The 20,592-nt window shown below is 41.3% G+C and overlaps 1 protein-coding gene across 2 annotated transcripts in view; it reads left to right on the top strand.

The window, feature by feature from the left end:
- Positions 1 to 8,315: 8,315 nt before the first annotated feature.
- Positions 8,316 to 20,592, top strand: part of C1H11orf65 (chromosome 1 C11orf65 homolog) — a 50,981-nt gene continuing 38,704 nt past the window's right edge. The window contains exons 1-4 of one of the 2 annotated variants that reach the window (XM_070077838.1): positions 8,433 to 8,456; positions 12,718 to 12,773; positions 14,343 to 14,432; positions 18,320 to 18,412. In XM_070077838.1, the coding sequence (XP_069933939.1) occupies positions 14,352 to 14,432; positions 18,320 to 18,412 (174 nt within the window). In that variant the 5' untranslated portion in view covers positions 8,433 to 8,456; positions 12,718 to 12,773; positions 14,343 to 14,351. Of the gene's footprint in view, positions 8,457 to 12,717; positions 12,774 to 14,342; positions 14,433 to 18,319; positions 18,413 to 20,592 lie in introns of both variants that reach the window. The other variant, XM_002708485.5, reaches the window with a different exon arrangement.

Raw genomic sequence — 20,592 nt, 5'->3', positions numbered from 1 at the left:
GTACACATGTAGTACAGGTAAGACAATACAGAAATTTAGCAATTAAGTATGATTAAGAAAAGCAGGCTTGTCCACTCATCAGTATTTGCAAATAGGAGAATGGCCGAGTGTCAGCCATTTTTGTTGCCATCTAGTGAATACCAGCTTAATGTCTGATAATGACTGACTTCTGCTAGTGGTGCGACTGACTTCTGCTAGTGGTGCGACTGACTTCTGCTAATGGTGTGTCTCATTTCCAGGCAGTCTGGGGATGCTGAGTGTATTGGGGTCTGTGAGCATACACAAAACATGTTGTATTATGGGGAAACCTGTTTATATACAGAGTGTAAAATGACGCTTATCTATAAAATGGTAACTTAAATAGATCAAAACTGCTTATTAGATTGAACTAGAAATTAGAGTTACTAAGAGTTAAAATTCTAATACATGGTAATTAAAACTGAAAGAACAACTCCTTATGCAAGGAAAGCAGGGCATGTTTTGGGTGAAGGTGTGGGGTAGAAAATGTTTTATAAGGGGAAAATAATCGTTTGGTCTAAAGCAGAACAGCAAGATCCTAAATGACAAGAAAATCATTGGAAAAATAACCAAATTCATATAAAATGACTGTAGAAAATGTGAGATTAATTTTGTGAAAGGAAATTTGTAACCAAACTGCCTAAAAATGGAAGGGAAACAAGTTGTGTGTTTGTTTTTGTTTTTTTTTGTTTTTTTTTTTTTTTTTTTTTTGTGACAGGCAGAGTGGACAGTGAGAGAGAGAGAGAGAGAGAGAGAGAGAAAGGTCTTCCTTTTACCGTTGGTTCACCCTCCAATGGCCGCCGCAGCCAGTGCATTGCGCTGATCCAAAGCCAGGAGCCAGGTGCTTTTCCTGGTCTCCTATGCGGGTGCAGGGCCCAAGCACTTGGGCCATCCTCCACTGCACTCCCTGGCCACAGCAGAGAGCTGGCCTGGAAGAGGGGCAACCGGGACAGAATCCGGCGCCCCGACCGGGACTAGAACCCAGTGTGCTGGCACTGCAAGGCAGAGGATTAGCCTATTGAGCCACAGCGCCAGCCTTCTTAATTCTTTTCTAAAAGTCTTAGCAATCAGCTGTGGTCCAAAAGATGACTTGGTCTTAGAGAAAGCTCATGGAAAGGATGAGTATAGGTTTTGGTAGCTTTGAAATTGCACCATTTGATTGTGTAAGAATTCCTAGACACGGTGTGCAGAGACTTCGTGAGTATGCTAATAATCATCTGGTGGGGTAGGAATTGATGGAATACTGGAGAAATGATTTGCAGACTCGCATGGTGGCCTAACAAATGCTGAAACTGTGTGTGTAAGTAAAATGAACTCATTAAAGTTGATACAATTCCATTGCTTTTGGTGGCCTGTTTAATAGTCAGTGCTTACATAAACTGTTCTTACACCTCATTAGACAGGACCACATCTAGTTGTACTCAGCTCCCACACTGCAGTAAAGCTTAGGGGCCTACAAACTTGGGTCCATATCAAAATGCAAGGGAGCCCGCTCTGGACTCCTAGAACTGTACACCTATTAGGCACTTGAAGGTAAAGCTTCCCAAGTCAACATCTTACACAGGAACGATTTTTCCCAAGACATTGGAACAAAACTTTCATAATCAGACTGTTACTCATAATTTTCCTTTGAACCTCACTTTTGTGCTTGATAATATTAAACTGGGAGCTTAATTGGTAGATACCTGATCTCACTCCCTTGTTTTAACTTAACTAGGTTGTGGAGTGCTAGGTTACTTATTAGCTAAACATGGAGGAGTCTATGCAGTAGCTATTACTTGTAATTGCATATGGATAGATACATAGGGTATTGTGGAGACTCCATTACCCCCAGAAAAACTTTGCCAACAGGCTTTTGTTGGGTTAACACTGAATAACTCCTTGTCAGCTCTTTCTTTGACCCTCCTTGTCAGCTCTTTCTTTGACCAATCAAATCTTGATTGGTTTGGTTTATGGAGACCTTGGCTATGGCACATACTCCACATTCCTACTATTACCTTCTTATCAAAATAGCAGTTTCCCTATAAATGTCCATGTATTACCATCTGCCAGATACAGTTAGTATCTGGTCTCTCTTCAGCTGGGATGATAACAGCCTAAAGAAATACATGGTAAGGACACTATAACCTACTTATGATGTACCAACACTGGAAACCCAAGATGATGGTGACTTAGAATAGGGCTGATGCCCTAAATTTTAATCAGACTCACTCTGAGCACATGACTCAATGTGGAGAATTATTAATTTTTTTTTATTTTTTTACAGGCAGAGTAGAGTGGACAGTGAGAGAGAGAGAGACAGAGAGAAAGGTCTTCCTTTTCCATTGGTTCACCCTCCAATGGCCGCTGTGGCCAGCGCGCTGCAGCCTGCGCACCACGCTGATCCAAAGCTAGGAGCCAGGTGCTTCTCCTGGTCTCCCATGCGGGTGCAGGGCCCAAGCACTTGGGCCATCCTCCACTGCACTCCCTGGCCACAGCAGAGAGCTGGCCTGGAAGAGGGGCAACCGGGACAGAATCCGGCCCCTGCCCGGGACTAGAACCCAGTGTGCTGGCGCCGCAAGGTGGAGGATTAGCCCAGTGAGCCATGGCGCCGGCCTCAATGTGGAGAATTATTAAATAAACTTTGTGGGAGGCAAGGTTGGGTCCAGCACTGGACCCAACAGAACAAACTAATAGAGTTTAAAAGCAGTAACTGAGCCAGCGCCGCGGCTCACTAGGCTACTCCTCCGCCTGCGGTGCTGGCACACCGGGTTCTAGTCCCGGTCGGGGAGACGGATTCTGTCCCAGTTGCCCCTCTTCTAGGCCAGCTCTCTGCTGTGGCCCAGGAGTGCAGTGGAGGATGGCCCAAGTGCTTGGGCCCTGCCCCCCATGGGAGACCAGGAAAAGCACCTGGCTCCTGGCTTCAGATCAGCGTGATGCGCCGGCTGCGGCGGCCATTGGAGGGTGAACCAACCGCAAAGGAAGACCTTTCTCTCTGTCTCTCTCTCACTGTCCACTCTGCCTGTCAAAATAATAATAATAATAAAAAAAGGGCAGTAACTGAGCTTTGGTTGTACAAAGCCTAGTTGCCAATTAACTAAACAGCCAATAGCTAGTTTAGCTATAATCAACTGATTGATTAGGCTGTAGCCAATTAAATAATTGGCTATGCCTCATTTCTGTTTATCTCTAAAGGCTGTCAGATCAATGTTGACTGGAGTTCTCAGAACCTGTTCAGATTCTGGGAGCTGCCTGGTTTGCATAGCTTTTTTTTTTTTTTTTTTTTTTTTTTTTTTTGTCCAGCTTGAATAAACACTACTAAGTTTAATGGTCTAAAGAATTTTCCTTTAACATTTACAGACTCTGGAATGTGTTAAGTATAAGAAGGTGCTAAGTTCGATTTAGATTCAGTTATCTCACCTCAGATGAAACAGTGTTAGAAAGTACTCTTTTGGCCAGCGCCACGGCTCACTAGGCTAATCCTCCACCTGTGGCACCAGAACACCGAGTTCTGGACCCAGTCGAGGCACCGGATTCTGTCCTGGTTGCTCCTCTTCCAGTCCAGCTCTCTGCTGTGGCCCGGGAGTGCAGTGGAGGATGGCCCAAGTGCTTGGGCCCTGCACCCCATGGGAAACCAGGAGAAGCAGCTGGCTCCTGGCTTTGGATTGGCGTGGTGATCCACAGTTAGATTCAATGTTCACATCCAGGGGCATCTTGTTCATTGGTGGTGTTTGTTCCAGTGCCAAAGTGGTGGAGCAAAGAAATGGGTTAAATAATTGTGATTTTTCTCCCTCTGCACTACAAATATTTCCTTCACCCATACCAATTCATTTGTGTCCTTATCTCTTACTTTACATGGCTTATGAAGAAAGATAAATTCTTGTCTTTTTAAAAAATGTATTTATTTGAAAGACAGGATTTAAACACAGAGGGAGAGACTGAGGTGGGGGAGATCTTCCATTTGCTGGTTCACTCCCCAAATGGCTGCAACAGTCAGAGCTGGGCCCTTCCAAAGCCAGAAGCAAGGAGCTTCTTCCAGTTCTCCCACATGGGTGGCAGGGGCCCAAGTACTTAGGCCATCTTCTGTTGCTTTTCCAGGTGCATTAGTATGAAGCTGTACCAGAAGTGGAGCAGCCAGAACTTGAACCATCACCCATCTGGGATACCAGCATCTCAGGTGGCAGCTCAACCCACTGTATGCCACAACACCAGCCCCAGTGCTTGCCTCCTAACTGGAAAGCAAGAATATTTATAAACATAATCTAGCAACATGAATTCACAGGGATTTTTCTCCAAATATATTAATTGAATCTTCCAAGAACTTTTTGAAGACCTTTATATTGAGGGGAAAAATGAACAGACAAGCAGAGAGAGGGTACGATTTTGATGAAACCACCTGGAAGTTCCTCTGAATTCTGTACTAGTAATCTATTAGTAGATTTAAGCAAGTGCATTTAAGTGACTAAGGAGAACAACTGAGGGTTTTACATCTTAATGATACACTGTGGCTACTTTGAAGAAAGGTACTTTTTCTTTCAAAGAACTGAAAGCAATTTACATTTATTAGAGAAAGTTCAAGGCTTAGAAATTCTGGAGTTCTTCTGGATCAGGTTAGAGATAACATAAGTAATCAAATAATAAGTATTGTCATTTTTTAAGATTTTATTTATTGGGGCCTGTGTTGTGGAGTAGCGAGTTAAGCCACCACCTGCAGTGCCAGCATCCCATATGGGCACTGGTTCGAGTGCTGGCTGCTTCATTTCTGGTCCAGCTCCCTGCTAATGTACCTGGGAAGGCAAAATAAGGTGGCCCAAGTCATGAGACTCCTGCACCCATGTGGGAGATCCAGAGGAAGCTCCTGATTCCTGGCTTCAGCTTGGTCCAGCCCCAGACAGTGACTATTGGGGAATGAACTAGTAGATAGAAGACCTCTCTCTGTGTAACTCTGCCTTTCAAATAAATAAAATCTTATTTTAACTGTTTATCTTATTTGAAAGCAGAGCTACAGAAAGGGAGAGAAAGAGATCCTCAATCCAGTGGCTCACTCCCCAGATGGCTGCAATGGCCATGCTGGGCCCAATCCATACCACGAACCTGGAACTCCATCCCTGTATCCCAGGAGGGTAGAGGTGGCCCAAGTACCTGGGCCATTTTCCACTTCTTTTCCAGGCTCATTAGAGGGAGCCAGATGGGAAGTGGAGCAGCTGGGACTGAAACTAGAGTCCATATGGGATGCTGGCATCATAGGCCATGGCTTAACTCACTGTGCCACAATACCAGCACCTGTGTGTCCTGGTTTTTGTTTAATGTTTCAGACAGGCACTTGCCTTAAAAATGTGGGGCTTAGTCTTCTAATATTACATAGACAACACAGTATGCCTTAAATGTGTTGATTATTTAATGCTCTTCACTTAGAAATTCTTTATTTTTGATGGTATGGATCTCATTTATTTAAAACAATATTTCTCACCTCTCAAATTAAAGACTGCAAAAAATAAAAGCAGTGCTTTCTTGAGCTGTCGTTTATCTTGGGACCAGGTCGCTGCCTTTCCACAGGGAACTGGGCTCCGCATACCCCTCTAATCCCACCCCGCCTACAGAACTGTCCGAAGTTTAACCAATAGAACTGCTGTGCACGTGTACATTAGCAAAGGCCGGCCTCGGAGCCCGAGTGTGCCCTCGAAGCAAAGCCACAGCTGGGGCATCTCGGCTCCCTCAAGGCAAAGCAGCACATGAACCCGAAGGAAGGCAGGATGACGGGCCAGAAGATGCCCAGGCAGGTGAAGCCCTCCTCCAGCATCCCCACAACGGCGGAGTTGGCCGGGTAGTGGGTGACAACCCGGCTGTGGATGTTATCCACCCTGGGGTGGTGGGTAGGTAACCCTGTGCGAGGTAGGGGTAGGGCGGCGGCAGGGAAGCGGTGGGGATGGCACCATAGCCATGCAGGCTGCACGCATAGTCGCCTTGGCCGGTCTCCAGGTTGTAGGAGGGCGGCCCGGCCCTCTGCCTGCTCCAGCCTGGTGGTTCTCTTGCTCGCCCCACAGGGACACGGTGGAGACGGAGGAGGTGGAGGCCCAGGCACTCAGGCCTCCGGAAGGCACATGTAGAAATTCTTGTTCTGGGGCCCTGCACCCCATGGGAGACCAGGAGAAGCACCTGGCCCCTGCCTTCGGATCAGCACACTGCGCCGGCCGCAGCGCGCCAGCCGTGGTGGCCATTGGAGGGTGAACCAATGGCAAAAGGAAGACCTTCCTCTCTGTCTCTCTCTCTCACTATCCACTCTGCCTGTCCAAAAAAAAAAAAAAAAAAAAAAAAAGAAAGAAAAGAAATTCTTGTTCTGAAATATTTGCTGGCTTTGTTTTATGGTTTATAATTTTAATTTTCCAAGTTACGATGAAATACATACCAAATTGCCATTCTGACCACTTCAAGGTATACAGTTCAGTAGAATCAAATACATTCTCATCGTTGCATAGTTTTGAATTTAAATTTTTAAACACAATTGCAACTAGGTTAAAACTGAGGTGCAAGTATTCACAATGTTTCCATGACTACACTTCCGCACTGGATTTTTCATTGTTACTGTGTACTATTGCACTGAGGCAACTACAGGAATGAGAACTGAAGCTCACCCTCCTGCTTAGGACTGTGTGTGATGTAGTGATGATTTTAAAGAAATCTAGAAGCTTGTTGAGTCACCAGATTAGCCCCACAGGGAATCTGCTGTGTACAGATGTCCTTATCATAGAGGATTTTTTTTCTTGGTGTCTTTTCTCCACTTAGATGATCATCTTCCCTGCAAACTGAGTTACATGCATGTATATAGGAGGGAAATACCAGAAACAGGCAGTTCTGAATGAAACATAATTTCAGTAATTTGTGACTTACTAAAGTAATGGCAAAGTAGGTCAGAGTCAATCATATCGAACTTGGTTTTGATAAGCAGTGTTTATATAACTTGAAGTTTTGATTTATTTGAGAGGGGGAAATGGGGAGGGGACAGAGCAAGTGAGAGGGGTCTTCCATCTCTGGCTCATTCTCCCAAGGACAGAACAACCAGGGCTGGGCCAGGCTGCAGTTGAGAACCAGGAGTTCCATCTGGGTTTCCTACATGGGTGAGAGGAACCCAAATCTTGGGTCATCATCTGCCTCCCAGGATGCACATTTGCATGAAGCTGGTTCAGAAGTGACCTCAAACAACAGGCACTAGGATGGGGGATGCAGGCATCCCAAGCATCAGCTTAACCCACTAGGCTACAAGTCAGACCCTACCAAACTTAAGGTTATCTCAGAACCCAAGAAGTCTTCTGTTTTCACTTAAAAATGATTTAGGCTTTACCAGCAAAAGGACCTTGATTTTAGAAATAGCACTGAACTAAAGTCACATGTCACTCTGATCTACAGCACAACTTATCAAACCGCTAGAAGGAACAGTTTTCTTTTGTTTAGAGGCCAGTGCTCTGGCATGGAAGGCTTAGTCACTGCCTGCGGTGCTGCCGTCCCATTTGGGTGCTGATAATGACTCGTTGCTGCTCCTCTTCAGATCCAGCTTCCTGCTAATGTACCTGAGGAAGCAGCAGAGATGACCCAAGTATTTGGGCCCCTGCACCCACGTGGGAGACTCAGAAGACATCTCTAGATTTCTTTGTCATGGCGCATGGCGCAGCCCTGGTGGTTTGCTGCCACCTGGGGAGTGAACCAGTAGATGAAAGACCTCTCTCTCTCTTTCCCTCTCTGTAACTCTGCCTTTCAAATAACTAAATCTTTTTAAAAATTATTTTTACTTGAAAGGCAGAGTTAAAGAGACGAAGAGAGAGAGAGAGAGAGAGAGAGAGAGGTCTTCCATCCACTTGTTCTCCTCCCAAATGGCCACAAGACCAGGGCAGGCCAGAGCCAGGAGCTAATTCTGGGTCTCTTTTTGGGTGCAGGGGCCCAAGCACTTGAACTGTTCTCCATCTTCCCAGCACATCATCAGAGAGCTGGATCAAAAGTGGAGAAGCTGGGACTTAAGTCAGTGCCCATATCATAGGTTCCAGCATCATAGGTGGCAGCTAAACCACACTCGCCCCAGAGAGTTTTCTTATTTACAAATAAGTTAATGAAACGGAAGATAGCGAAATGTTTTCTACCATCTTGAAGAGTCCTGCTTGAAGTGACCAGACTTTATAAAAGAGGTTGGGCCTAATAGGTTATAATCGCTCACGTTTTGCTTTCAAAATCATTGGCTTAAAGCCATTGACGACATGAAGGATCCAACGGCATCGACCACATTGTTTATCGGTCTGGGATCCCTACGACTTGGAAAGGCTGCTGCACAGAAAAACCATTGGCTGGGAGGAGGGGCTGAATGTAACCAGGTCTACGTCATTTCCGGTTGCCGAGTTACCAAGGAAACCAGAGGATCTTGGGCCAGTCCCGTTTGGCAGACGAAGAAAGTGGTGGTGTCTCCGTCTAATCGGGTACTGCTAGTATCTTTGGCTGGCTGCTGTTTAAGTCTTTCCTGTTGGTGTGCCCCAGACTCCCGTATCTTCAGTGTCCCAGGGTTTGCTCTCCCGAAGTCTCCCCCTGGGCCCCTAGCCTATAGTTTTATAATCCTGTATGGGATTAATCTCTTCCTTGGAGCGTCTGATTTGTCTGCGGTTAATGCTTGTGTCTGATTGAAAAGGACTCATTGCCCACCCTGTGAGCTCAGATTCCCGATGCCAGCACTAGCCAGTTCCTGTACTACATGTGTTTCCCGCAGTTTGAAAGATTTTGCTATTCAATGCATAAAATGGCTTTAGGTCTATTAATTGAATTACTTAGAGATGGGAAAAGGAAAGAATTTTTTTAAGAAGTAGGTTAATACTTGTTTCTCTTCTACTTTTAGTGCAAGGGACCACACTGTAAAAGGGAAAGTTAAACTATGAAACTGACAAAAACCATGAAACAAATGTGTTGAGTCAGTAAAAATTCAGTGCGGGGAAACAATAGGAAGTAGAGATTCCGATCACAGAAAATCTTAGGGTTGTCTTGGAGTTGGAACCCATCTTGGGGGCTTTGATTCAGAAAAACAGACCAGTGTGTTGGCAGCCAGGGTTCCAGGCTGAGAATTGAGGGGGAGATAAAGATGAGAAGAATAAGATGACTTAGTGTGAGAATACATACTCAGAAAGGAGCTTGGGCACATTGTAAAGTGAGCTTCGACCTTGGGGTCATCCCTTTATAAGTGACTGCAAAGCATAGGGGTTGGTGCTTTTGGTGGAGTTTTGCAGGACAGGGTAGATATATCCAGGAATCTTGTGACTGTCTAGTTCTGGCCATCTTTAGGAAGTTTACCAAGTGTTAGGGCATCAGGTACATGATGGAAGTAAGAGTATCAGCCTTGGTAATTTCTTTACAACTATGCAGTAGGCTATTGGTCACCACAGGAACATAGTGGGCAGCCATGTTGCATGTTTGGGGCAGGCAGGGGTTCTGGGAGCAGCTTTGCTGCACTGATTTTTAGATTGTCAGCCTCGGGAGGAGTTTTAGGGTCAAACCTGTGGGGAGGGTTTAGTGACGTATTTCCTGCATCTCCTCTGATCCCTGTTCCCTCACCTCTAACAAATGGCAGAACTGTTACAGTTGATTTGACAGTGTCTCCCAAAGTAGATAACATGCCTGCAAAATCTTTGGTTTATCTGAAAAGCAGTGACTGAAAGATCCTCCATCCACTGGCTAACTCTCCAAATGCCCTCAACAGCAGGGACTGGACCAGGCTGAAGCCTGGAGCCAGGAATTCCATACACATCTCCCATATGGGTAACAGGAGCATCTTTTATTTTCGAATTTGCAAGTGGTACCTGGATGTAGTAAGATACTTAATTTTCTTAGCAGTGGTTTAATAGTAACTTTTAGTATCTTTAAAACACCTGAATTACTTTCACTATTGCTTTAATTGGAGGCTCATAATAAGTGTGAATCTATCTTACTTGCAGCCTCTCCCTCCCCTTCCCTTTCTGCTCTGGATTGTGTCTTCTTAAAACTGAGTGTTTTACCCTTTAATTTGCCCTCTCTTGCAGCTTTAATTTACCCCTCTATACCACATTGTGGTTTAGAATATCCTATATTAAAAAAAAAAAAAACCTCTCAAATCCATTCCCATCCTCCTGCTACCATTCCATCTTTCTGATCCCTATAGCACCCCAAGAAACTGTTACTGTACTTCCGTGGTTTAACTTTCTCAGAGCCTGAATCCATCCCAGACTTTTTTTGACTGCTACTCAACTGGAACATTACTTAGCAAGGTTGTTGAAGCCTCTGTCTGGGCTAATGTCATTCTTAATTCTGAAGTTACTTGTCCATCCAGCTCTCGCTCTTGCTTTCAAATAAAGTAAATATTTAAAATAAAAAAGCTCGCAAAATACATAAATTTAAAACTTGACCCTTGGCCGGCGCCCTGGCTCACTAGGCTAATCCTCCGCCTTGTGGCGCCAGCACACCGGGTTCTAGTCCCGGTCGGGGCGCCGGATTCTGTCCCGGTTGCCCCTCTTCCAGGCCAGCTCTCTGCTGTGGCCAGGGAGTGAGTGCAGTGGAGGATGGCCCAAGTGCTTGGGCCCTGTACCCCATGGGAGACCAGGAGAAGCACCTGGCTCCTGCCATCGGATCAGCGCGGTGTGTCAGCTGGTTCAGTCCCCAAATGTCCACAACAGCCCAGGCTAAGCCAGGGCAAAGCCAGGAGGTTGAAACTCCATCTAGGTCTCCCAAGTTGGTGCAGGGGCCCAAGTGTTTACACCTGGGAAAGCAGTGAAAGATGGCTCTTAGCAAGGAGCTGGATCAGAAGTGGAAAAGCTGCGACTCAAACTGCAGATCATATGGAATGACATGGGGTACCAGTGTCACAGGCTGTAGCTTAATCTGCACCAAGATGCTGGCCCTTCCACTATGTTTTAAAATTTGGTAAGTTTTTTTTTTTTTTTTTTTTTTTTTTGACAGGCAGAGTGGACAGTGTGAGAGAGAGACAGAGAGAAAGGTCTTCCTTTTTGCCGTTGGTTCACCCTCCAATGGCCGCCGCTGCAGCCGGTGCACCGCGCTGATCCGATGGCAGGAGCCAGGATCCAGGTGCTTTTCCTGGTCTCCCATGGGGTGCAGGGCCCAAGCACCTGGGCCATCCTCCACTGCACTCCCTGGCCATAGCAGAGAGCTGGCCTGGAAGAGGGGCAACCGGGACAGAATCCGGCACCCTGACCGGGACTAGAACCCGGTGTGCCGGCGCCGCAAGGCGGAGGATTAGCCTATTGAGCCACGGCGCCGGCTCAAAATTTGGTAAGATTTTTAATCTCAAATGGCTAGGCTATCTTTTAGTGATATAGTGTACTTGAGTAATATTAAGGCTACTTATAGTATTCACAAGGAAAATATCTTTTCCTCCTGTGTCCTGAAATATACAGATTAACTACTTGCTTTCTTTGTTAGTTCTCCACCTGCTGGCTAGAAACAGCATTTATAAAAATACTGTTCTTTAATCAAAATGAGATTTTTTTTAGGCCCTAAGCATCATTCTTTACCCTCATTTGTTCTAATAGGTTCTCTGTAAATTAAGAGAATAATTGCGCTTAAACTGTTCAGTTAGATAATTTTTCTAATGACAGTAATGAAAGGAATAAGTCTTTATTATTCAAAAAAAGTTTCCCAATCTATTAAGTGGTTATGATAGGCTAGGAATTGTACTAAACCTCTTACCTACATTATCTGATTTAATCCTCACAATTCTATGAAGTAGATGCAATGACTCTCTGAATTTTATAACTGAGGAAACTCAGGTTTGAGTAAATTAAGTAACTTATTACACAAGATCATACAGCTCGGTATGAGGTAGAATTTGCTAAGATTTAACCCTTGATGTATTGTCCTTCAGACCGAGGGATACAACCTGTCTCCCTGCTCCTCTTGTATTAAGGTAATATGTAGGGGGGCTGGAGCTGTGGCATAGTGGGTTAAAGCCCTGGCCTGAAGCACCGGCGTCCCATATGGGCACCGGTTCTAGTCCCAGCTGCTCCTCTTCCGATCCAGCTCTCTGCTATGGCCTGGGAAAGCAGTGGAAGATGGCCCAAGTCCTTGGGCCCCTGCACCTGCGTGGGAGACCCAAAGAAGCTCCTAGCTTCAGATCGGCGCAGCTCCGGCCATTGCGGCCATCTGGGGAGTGAATCAACAGATAGAAGACTTCTCTCTCTGTCTATGCCTCTCTCTGTAACTGTATTTCAAATAAATAAAACAAATCTTTAAAAAATAATATATAGGGAACGAAAAGACAAACTGTATGCCTACAGAAACTCCTCCTTATGCTTAAATGTCAATTTTTACAACTCCATAACAAATATGATCAACAATAAGATAACTTGAGTTTTAAGCTTCCAAATACTAAGAAACAAGAGAAAATATAAATTAAGAGAATATACAGATCTTCCTTTCATTTTTCCCTGAAAATGACATATCCTTTAGATAGTTTTCCTGTTTGGTCTCTATCTAAATATTACTCATAGTTTAGCAGAGGTTTAAATAGTTTTGAGGACTTTGGTTCCTGAAAACCATACATTTTGTGTTTTATAAGTAAAACTTAGGAATTTAAAATATTTTAGCAAAACTTTTAACTGTAACAAAGCATTTGAGAACAAAATTATTACTATAAACATAATGTAGCATTTATACTGTGAACTATTCTGAGATTAAGTAAAATATGTTTTCCTCTGTTTGGTACAGGGCCTGCCTTTTTTATTTTTACTCTCGGAATTGTGAAACTGACAGTACCTTTGGAGGTAGTCAATTGCAATACTTTCTTACAAAGGATAACATTGAAGTCTAACAATATTAAGCTATGTCTAAAAACTAAAGCACAACTTGTCTATTCTAGTCTTGTTTCTATGGTTATATGGAAGACTGCAATGGGTGGCTCTGTAGCACAGTAGGCTGGGCCTCCACCTGTGGTGCCCACAGCCCATGTGGGCGCCAATTCATGTCCAGGCTGCTTCTCTTCCAATCCAGCTCTCTGCTTGTGGCCTGGAAAAGCAGTGGAAAATGACCCAAGTGCTTGGGCTCCTGCACCAGCATGGGAGACCAGGAAGAAGCTCCTGACTTCATATTGTCCCAGCCCTGGTGGTTGTGCCATTTAGGGACAGAACCAACAGATGGGAAACTTCTGTCTCCTCTCTGTAACACTGCCTCTCAAATAAATAAATCTTGAACTACCAGAAAACTATGAACTACTTGCAAATTTATGTATTTCCTCTCATTATTTCATTAATTATACTGAAAAAAATGAAACTGTAGTACATAATATGCCAGAATGTGTAGATTGTATCACTCTTAGAACACTGGAGCAGTACTGGAATAGTTTCTGTTTTGAATGAGATGTTTTTAGAGTAATAATTGTTTAAACAGCATAAGTAAAAATTGAATTTAATGTGCCTTTTTTCTTTAAAGGCTTATTTTTTATTGATTTAAAAGGCAGCATTGAAGAAAGAGGAGGAGAGCTAGAAAGATCTTGGCCATGATGGCTGGGCTGGGCCAGGCTGAAGCCAGGAGTCTGTAGCTTCTTTGGGGTCTCCCATGTGGGTACAGGGTTCCAAGCACTTGGGCCATGTTCTGCTGCCTTTCCAGGTGGACTAGCAAGTAGCTGGATTGGAAGTGCAGCAGCCGAGTCTCGAACCAGCGCACATATGGAATGCTGGCATTGTGGAGGCCTAACATGCTACAACATAATGCTAGCCTCCTTAATGTTACTTTGAAAGCAGTTAAACTATAATCTTTTCTGACTTCTTTATTAGTATATACTTGACAATATTAATAAAATCAACATTTTGCTGTTTCATACCCAGCTTCAACATTTTTGACAATTTAATGCATAAGCTATTAAGTAATCAATGTAGTTAAGACTGAAAAAGAAAGTTTATAATCATCTCTAATTCTAGGTCGGGGACCTGGGAAATTATATAGATGCAATTATGTCTCTGCATATAGAGAAATATTTATTTGAAGTCATATAATAATTTATTTAAAGGTAAAGATCAGACTTTTAAGACAGACTTGGGCTCAGTACTAGCTTAGTTACTATTTGAACTTAGGCCTTGAAGCTTAGTCTCGTCTCTATGACAGGCGTAATAGTAAGACCTGCTATGTATAGTTGTTGGACATAGAAAATATAAACAAGTGGCAATATATTAATCAGTAATAAGTGACTATTTAGATTTTTATTATAATTATTTAGGTTCAAAATCTCATTTTCATTGTTTTATTTATACAGTTCTCTATTAAATTTCTACAAGTTGTAGTAACAGTTTTATAACAACATATAAAGTAATTTAAAATACACTTTTTTTCTTTCTTAGGACTTGAAAATGCCCAGGAAACATGAAACAGAATCTATGAAGGAGGATAAAGCTGCCAGAGTCATTCAGAAGGCCTGGAAACGCTTTCTTGTAAGTTTATGTAACAATTTCATAGAGAGGAAATTTACATGTCATAAAATTTAATAGTTTAAAAATTATACAATTGAATAGTTTTTAGTATATTTACAGAATTGTATACCATCCCTTTAGAGGCATCCTTTTAAAGAAGTTTCAAAAAATTAATTCATTAGCTTCACAAGTATTTCAGTTCCTCATCTGGACCAGGTACTAGTACAATGGCAGAACTCCTTCTAGACCTTGAACCAGTCCTTTCAAATTTTGCTGCTGATTTATCAACTAAATTTATGGGATACTCCAAATTCCTTGTCCTTTCAATGGTGTGCATAGCATCTTTACCAAGAATAGACTTTATCTCAAGAAACTATTTTCTTTACTCATCCATGAGAAATAAGTTCTTACCTGTTAAAGTTTATCATGAGATTGTAGCAATTCTGTCACATCTTCCAACTCTGAATTTTAGGTGTCTTGCTATGTCTACCACATCTGCAGTTGCTTGTACTGAAATCTTGAACATCCCATGAAGGTTGAAAGCAGTCTTTTCCAAATGCCTGTTAGTGTTGGTTTTTTGACTTCTCCTCCTGAACCTTTACTCTTCTGTATGGCATGTAAAATGGTAACTACTTTCCAGAAGGTTTTCAATTAACTTAGTGGGTATCCATAAGAGTCACTTCATATGGCAACAATAGCTTCATTAAATGTGTTTCATGAATAAGAAGATGTGGAAGTTGAAATTACTCCTTAGTGCACGGGCTGAAGGATGGATTTCATATGAACAGGCATAACAGCCCCATTAATCTCATTGTACATCTTCATTAGAGCTGTTAGGTGATCAGGTGCATTGTTAGTGAGAAATCATATTTTGAAGTAAACTTGAGCAATAGGTCTCAACACTGGAGTTAAGATACTCAGTAAGCATGTTTTTAAAAAATATTCTGTCACTTAGACTTTGTTTTTCCATTCCTACAGTACAGGCAGAATAGACTTGAAATAATCCTGTTTCTTAGGATTTTGAGAATTGTAACTGAACATCTCCTTCCATGAAAAGTGATCAGGAGCATCATCCTTTTACAAGAGACTTGGAAAACTTTGAAGCCAGGCATAGACTTTTGCTCTCTAACTGTGAAAGTGTTAATGGTATCTTTCTCAAATAATACTGTTTGCCCACACAGAAAAAGTGATCGCTTGGTGGAGCCACCTTTGTTATTTCACTATTTGTGTAGTGAACCAGTAGATTCATTCATTCATTCTCTCTCTCTCTCTCTCTCTCTCTCTAACTTTCTGTGTGTGTGTTTATTCCTCTCTGTTACTTGGCCTTTCTAATAAAATATTTTTAAGAATTAAAAAAAAGGAATAATTATACTAGATGTGTAGATGCCAACATAGGGATCAGGAAACATGAAGAAACAAGGAAGAACTTAATAATTTTCCAGAAATAGATTCTGATCTGAAGGAAATTTTAAAAAATGCAAAACAATGATATGCAAGAGAATACAGGTAAGACCATTTAAAGAATTGAAGGAAACAATAGGTAATAGGAACGAGAAATTCAGTAAAAGATAGAAATGAGTGAAATGAACCAAACAGATTTTGAAACTGAAAATCAAAGTCAAGGAAATAAAATATAGCTGAGAGCTTTCACAGCAGAATAGACCAAAGAGAAGGAAGAATTTCTCATCTGGAAGACAAAGCTTTTGAAATTACTCAGACAAAAATAAAGAGAAAAGAATTAAAAAGAATGAAGAAAGCCTATCATACATATGGGATACTATTAAGATTCTTACTTTTTCATATAGTCCAATTTCTTTTTGTTTTACATTTGGTGTCATATCAAATGAATCATTACTAAGTCCAATGTCATGGAATTCTTGCTCTGTTTTTATTCCTCTGTATTGTGATTTTAACCTTAATTTAAGTCCTTTAAGCATCTTTAAGTATGGTTGTATATGGTGTAAGGTAAGGGTCCAATTTCATTATTTTACTTATGGACATAGACCTTTCATAGTACTATTTGTTGGAAAGACTGTCCTTCCTCCATTAAGCAATTCTGGCACTCTTACAAGTTTATCACATTCGTAATAATACATTTTTGAGTTCTCTATTTTGTTCCATACCTGTTCTTATGTCAATACCAAACAATTTTGATCTTTGTAGATTTAGTAGGTTTTGAGCTCAGAAAGTTTGACTTTTCCACTTCATACTTTGTCAGTTTTAAATTACTTTTCAAGATTATCTTTGTTTTTCAGGGTTCCTTGAGATTCCATATGAATTTTAATATGGGCTCTTCTGTTTATTTACATAGTGCCATTCTATTTTATACAGCAAATTTATTAGTCTTTGGATCAGTTTGTGTGATACTGACATACAAATATTAAATCTTTTATCCCATGAATTTGGGATGTCTTTTTTTCTTAGTGTCTTCTTTAATTTAATAATAATTCTGCTTTGATGACATTTAAAAATTTTATTACTGAAGAGAACAGATTTCCTGTATTTTATAGGCAGTACTTCAAGAAAATAACCATACTTCCCTTCCCCTCCCCCGATGCCTTCCTTCTTTTCTTCCCCTAGAATTTTTACCATAACATAATTTCAATTCACTTTATAATCAAAGGCTTAATGCACCACTAACTATAATGTTCAACAAGTGAAAAACAGAAAGACCACTGTTCCACAGGCATATAGACAAGGGATATAATCAATAAAAATCATAAGATGTCAGTTTCATTCATATACATTCATTCATACATATTCATATATTCACAGATCATACTAACTACCGCATACCAGAGAAAATGTATGATATTTGTCTTTTGGGGACTGGCTTATTTCACTAAGCATAGTGGTCTCCAGTTGCATCCATTTTGTTGCAAAAGACAAGAGTTCATTCTTCTGTATGACCGAGTGCTATTCCTGTGATTGGAAGTGAACATGCATACAGAGAACAAGTGTCTCCACACTTAGTGTCCATTTGGAGAAGTGTGTAGGCCTGTGCACATATTCTTTGGTAGATCTTTTTGTCATCAAATTTCTGATTATGTTCTTTCCAAATACCTGATCACCCAGCAAAATATCAGTCACCACCAGTTTTCTAGATCTATACTTCTGGTCTTAAATATTCCTTCCACATATAATAGACAATCAGGTTTATTACTTGAGATTTTACCCCGTAGAAAAATGTCCCTTCACCATTGTGCTTCAGGCCGCCTCTAAGTGAGGCTCTGCTGTGCATAGAACTTCCTATGTCTCAAACCATGTACTTGATTTCCTGTATCCTACTGGGACCTGAGTTTGACCAGTAGAATGCAGAATAAGTATTGCTGTATGAATCCATGACAAGGCTTAAGAAGCCTTGTAATATCTAGAAAATGATTGTATTTATTGAACGCTCTCTGGTGCCAGATAGTACCCAAAGTGCTTTACACATATTAACTCATTTGTTTTTCATCGTAGCTGTGTGAAATAGCTGACTATTCCATTTTTAGATGAAAAAACTAAGCAAAGAAAGGTTAAGCAACTTGCTCAGAGTCCTGCAACTGAAGTACTAATAACTGAACCCAGATAATAGGCCATACTTTGTATTCTTATCAAGTAAGCTGTGCTTTGTTTTTCTCCTAGATTACTCTAGAGAGAATACATAGATAGTACAACTTAAGTTTTGAGTATTTATAGTTGATAGTGATGTAATAAGAAATTCAAGGGTAAAAGTCTTTGAGAATAATACCAGTATTATCCAGCTTGTCAAATTAAATTCCGAGTATATAATATATCTAAAATACAGCTTTTGTACATAAGTCTCTTCTATTGTTTTTATTCCTTTTTCCCTACTTAGGCAAAAAGATAATTAGAAGTACAAAATCTAGTTTTGACCATAAAATCTTATGTGTTTGAACCTTTAGAATATTGCTGTGTTTGAGCACTTTAAAAGCCTGATTAATTTAAGAAGACAAGGGGAGCCACGTCAGGTAGTCAAGTACATCAATCCTAAGGAGGTAAGGGCATCCTCAATTTAACATCTTATTTTTATCTTAACAATTTGACTACTTTACCAGTTCAGTGTGTTCACATTTGTCTCTTTATCTTAAAACTTTATTATTGAAGTCCTACATGTTTAAAGTTCCTAAAGTAAAACATATAGCTCAGTTCATCATCACAAGCACACACCTGTGTATGAACTCAACTCAGAGATTTCATCCTTGAAATCACTCCCTTCAGGGGCCCAGAAAATCTCAGCCAACTTCCTTCTTCCAAAAGATGACCACTAGTTTGAGTTCTAACATTGCATTTTAGTTTTCTGGGTATTTAAAAAACTTTTTAAATTGATTTGAAAGATTCCTCCATTTTGTTGCAAATGACTGGATTTCGTTGTTTCTTACTGCAGTATAGTATTCTAAAGAGTACATATCCCATAATTTCTTTATCCAGTCTACCGTTGATGGGCATTTAGGTTGGTCATTTGCAACAAAATGGAGGAATCTGGAACACATCATGCTGAGTGAAATAAGCCAGTCCCAAAGGGACAAATACCATATGTTCTCCCTGATCGGTGACAACTGACTGAACACCAAAAAGGAAACTTGTTGAAGTGAAAGGGACACTATGGGAAACGGTGACTTGATCAGCATAGCCCTGACTGTTAATGAACAACTTAATACATTATCCCTCTTAGTAGTTTTTTTGTCTGTTCTACTTAATATGACTGATTTAATTCTGTAATTAATACACAGTTATTCTTAAGTGTTGAAATTTAACTGAAATGTGATCCCTGTTAAACATAAGAGTAGGAATAAGAGAGGGAAGAGATATATAATTTGGGACATGCTCAAGCTGACTTGCCCCAAATGGTAGAGTTAGAAACATACCAGGGGACTCCAATTTAATCCCATCAAGGTGGCATGTACCAATGCCATCTCACTAGTCCAAGTGATCAATTTCAGTTCGCAATTGATCATAATGAAAGGACTAAGAGTCAAAGGGAGCACATAAGCAAGTCTAGTACCTGCTAACACTAACCGATAGAATAAATAAAGGGGAGAGTGATCCAACATGGGAAGTGAGATACTCAGCAGACTCATAGAATGGCAGATGCCCTAAATAGCACTCTGGCCTCAGAATCAGCCCTAAAGGCATTCGGAGCTGGCTGAAAAGCCCATGAGAGTATTTCAGGCATGGAAAGCCAAGACACTCTGGCAAAAGATCTCTGTGAGTGAGATCTCAGTGGAAAGAACAGGTCTTCAAAGAAGGAGGTACCTTTCTCTGAAGGGAGGAGAGAACCTCCACTTTGACTATGACCTTGTCTAAACAAGATAAGAGTCGGAGAACTCAAGGGGCTTCCATAGCCTTGGAAACTCATGACTGGAGCATAGGGAGATTACTGATGCCATAGACAGGAGTGTCAATTGGTAAAGTCAACAACAGGAGTCACTGTGCACTTACTCCTCATGTAGGATCTCTGTCCTTAATGTGCTGTGCATTGAGATTTAATGCTATAACGAGTACTCAAATAATATATTTCACTTTGTGTTTCTATGGGGGTGCAAACTGTTGAAATCTTTACTTAATGCATACTAAACTGATCCTCTGTAAAAAAAAAAAAAAAAAAAGAAAAGAAAAGAAAAGAAACTATCAACTCCCAACTTGACTCTCACTGGGATTAAACATGACAATAGGTCTGATCTGATTTCATCATCATTAAAAAAAATCATCTATTATTTTTCACTTTATGTTTCTGTGTGGGAGCAAACTGTTGAAATCCTTACTTAATGTATACTAAGCTGATCTTCTGTATATTAAGATAATCGAAAATGAATCTTGATGTGAATGGAAGGGGAGAGGGAGTGGGAAAGGGGAGGGTTGTGGGTGGGAGGGACGGTATGGGGGGGAAGCCATAGTAATCCATTATTCGTACTTTGGAAACGTATATTCATTAAATAAAAGTTAAAAAAAAAAATTGATTTGAAAGAGAGAAATAGACAAGGAAAGACTTTCTATCCACTAATACACTTTCCAAATGTCTGTGACAGGCAGAGTTGGGCCAGAGTAAAACCAGGAGCCAGGAACTCATTCCTGGTTTCCCATATTGACAGGGACCCAAGTACTTGAGCTGTCGCCTGATGGCTCCCAGGGTATGTATCAACAAGAAACTGGAATTCAAAGTGGATCCAAAACTGGA

Source organism: Oryctolagus cuniculus, chromosome 1 (genome assembly GCF_964237555.1).
Source record: "Oryctolagus cuniculus chromosome 1, mOryCun1.1, whole genome shotgun sequence".
Taxonomy (NCBI): Eukaryota; Metazoa; Chordata; class Mammalia; order Lagomorpha; family Leporidae; genus Oryctolagus; species Oryctolagus cuniculus.
The sequence above is the reverse complement of the archived record's forward strand: the minus strand, read 5'-3'. Positions and strand labels throughout refer to the sequence as shown.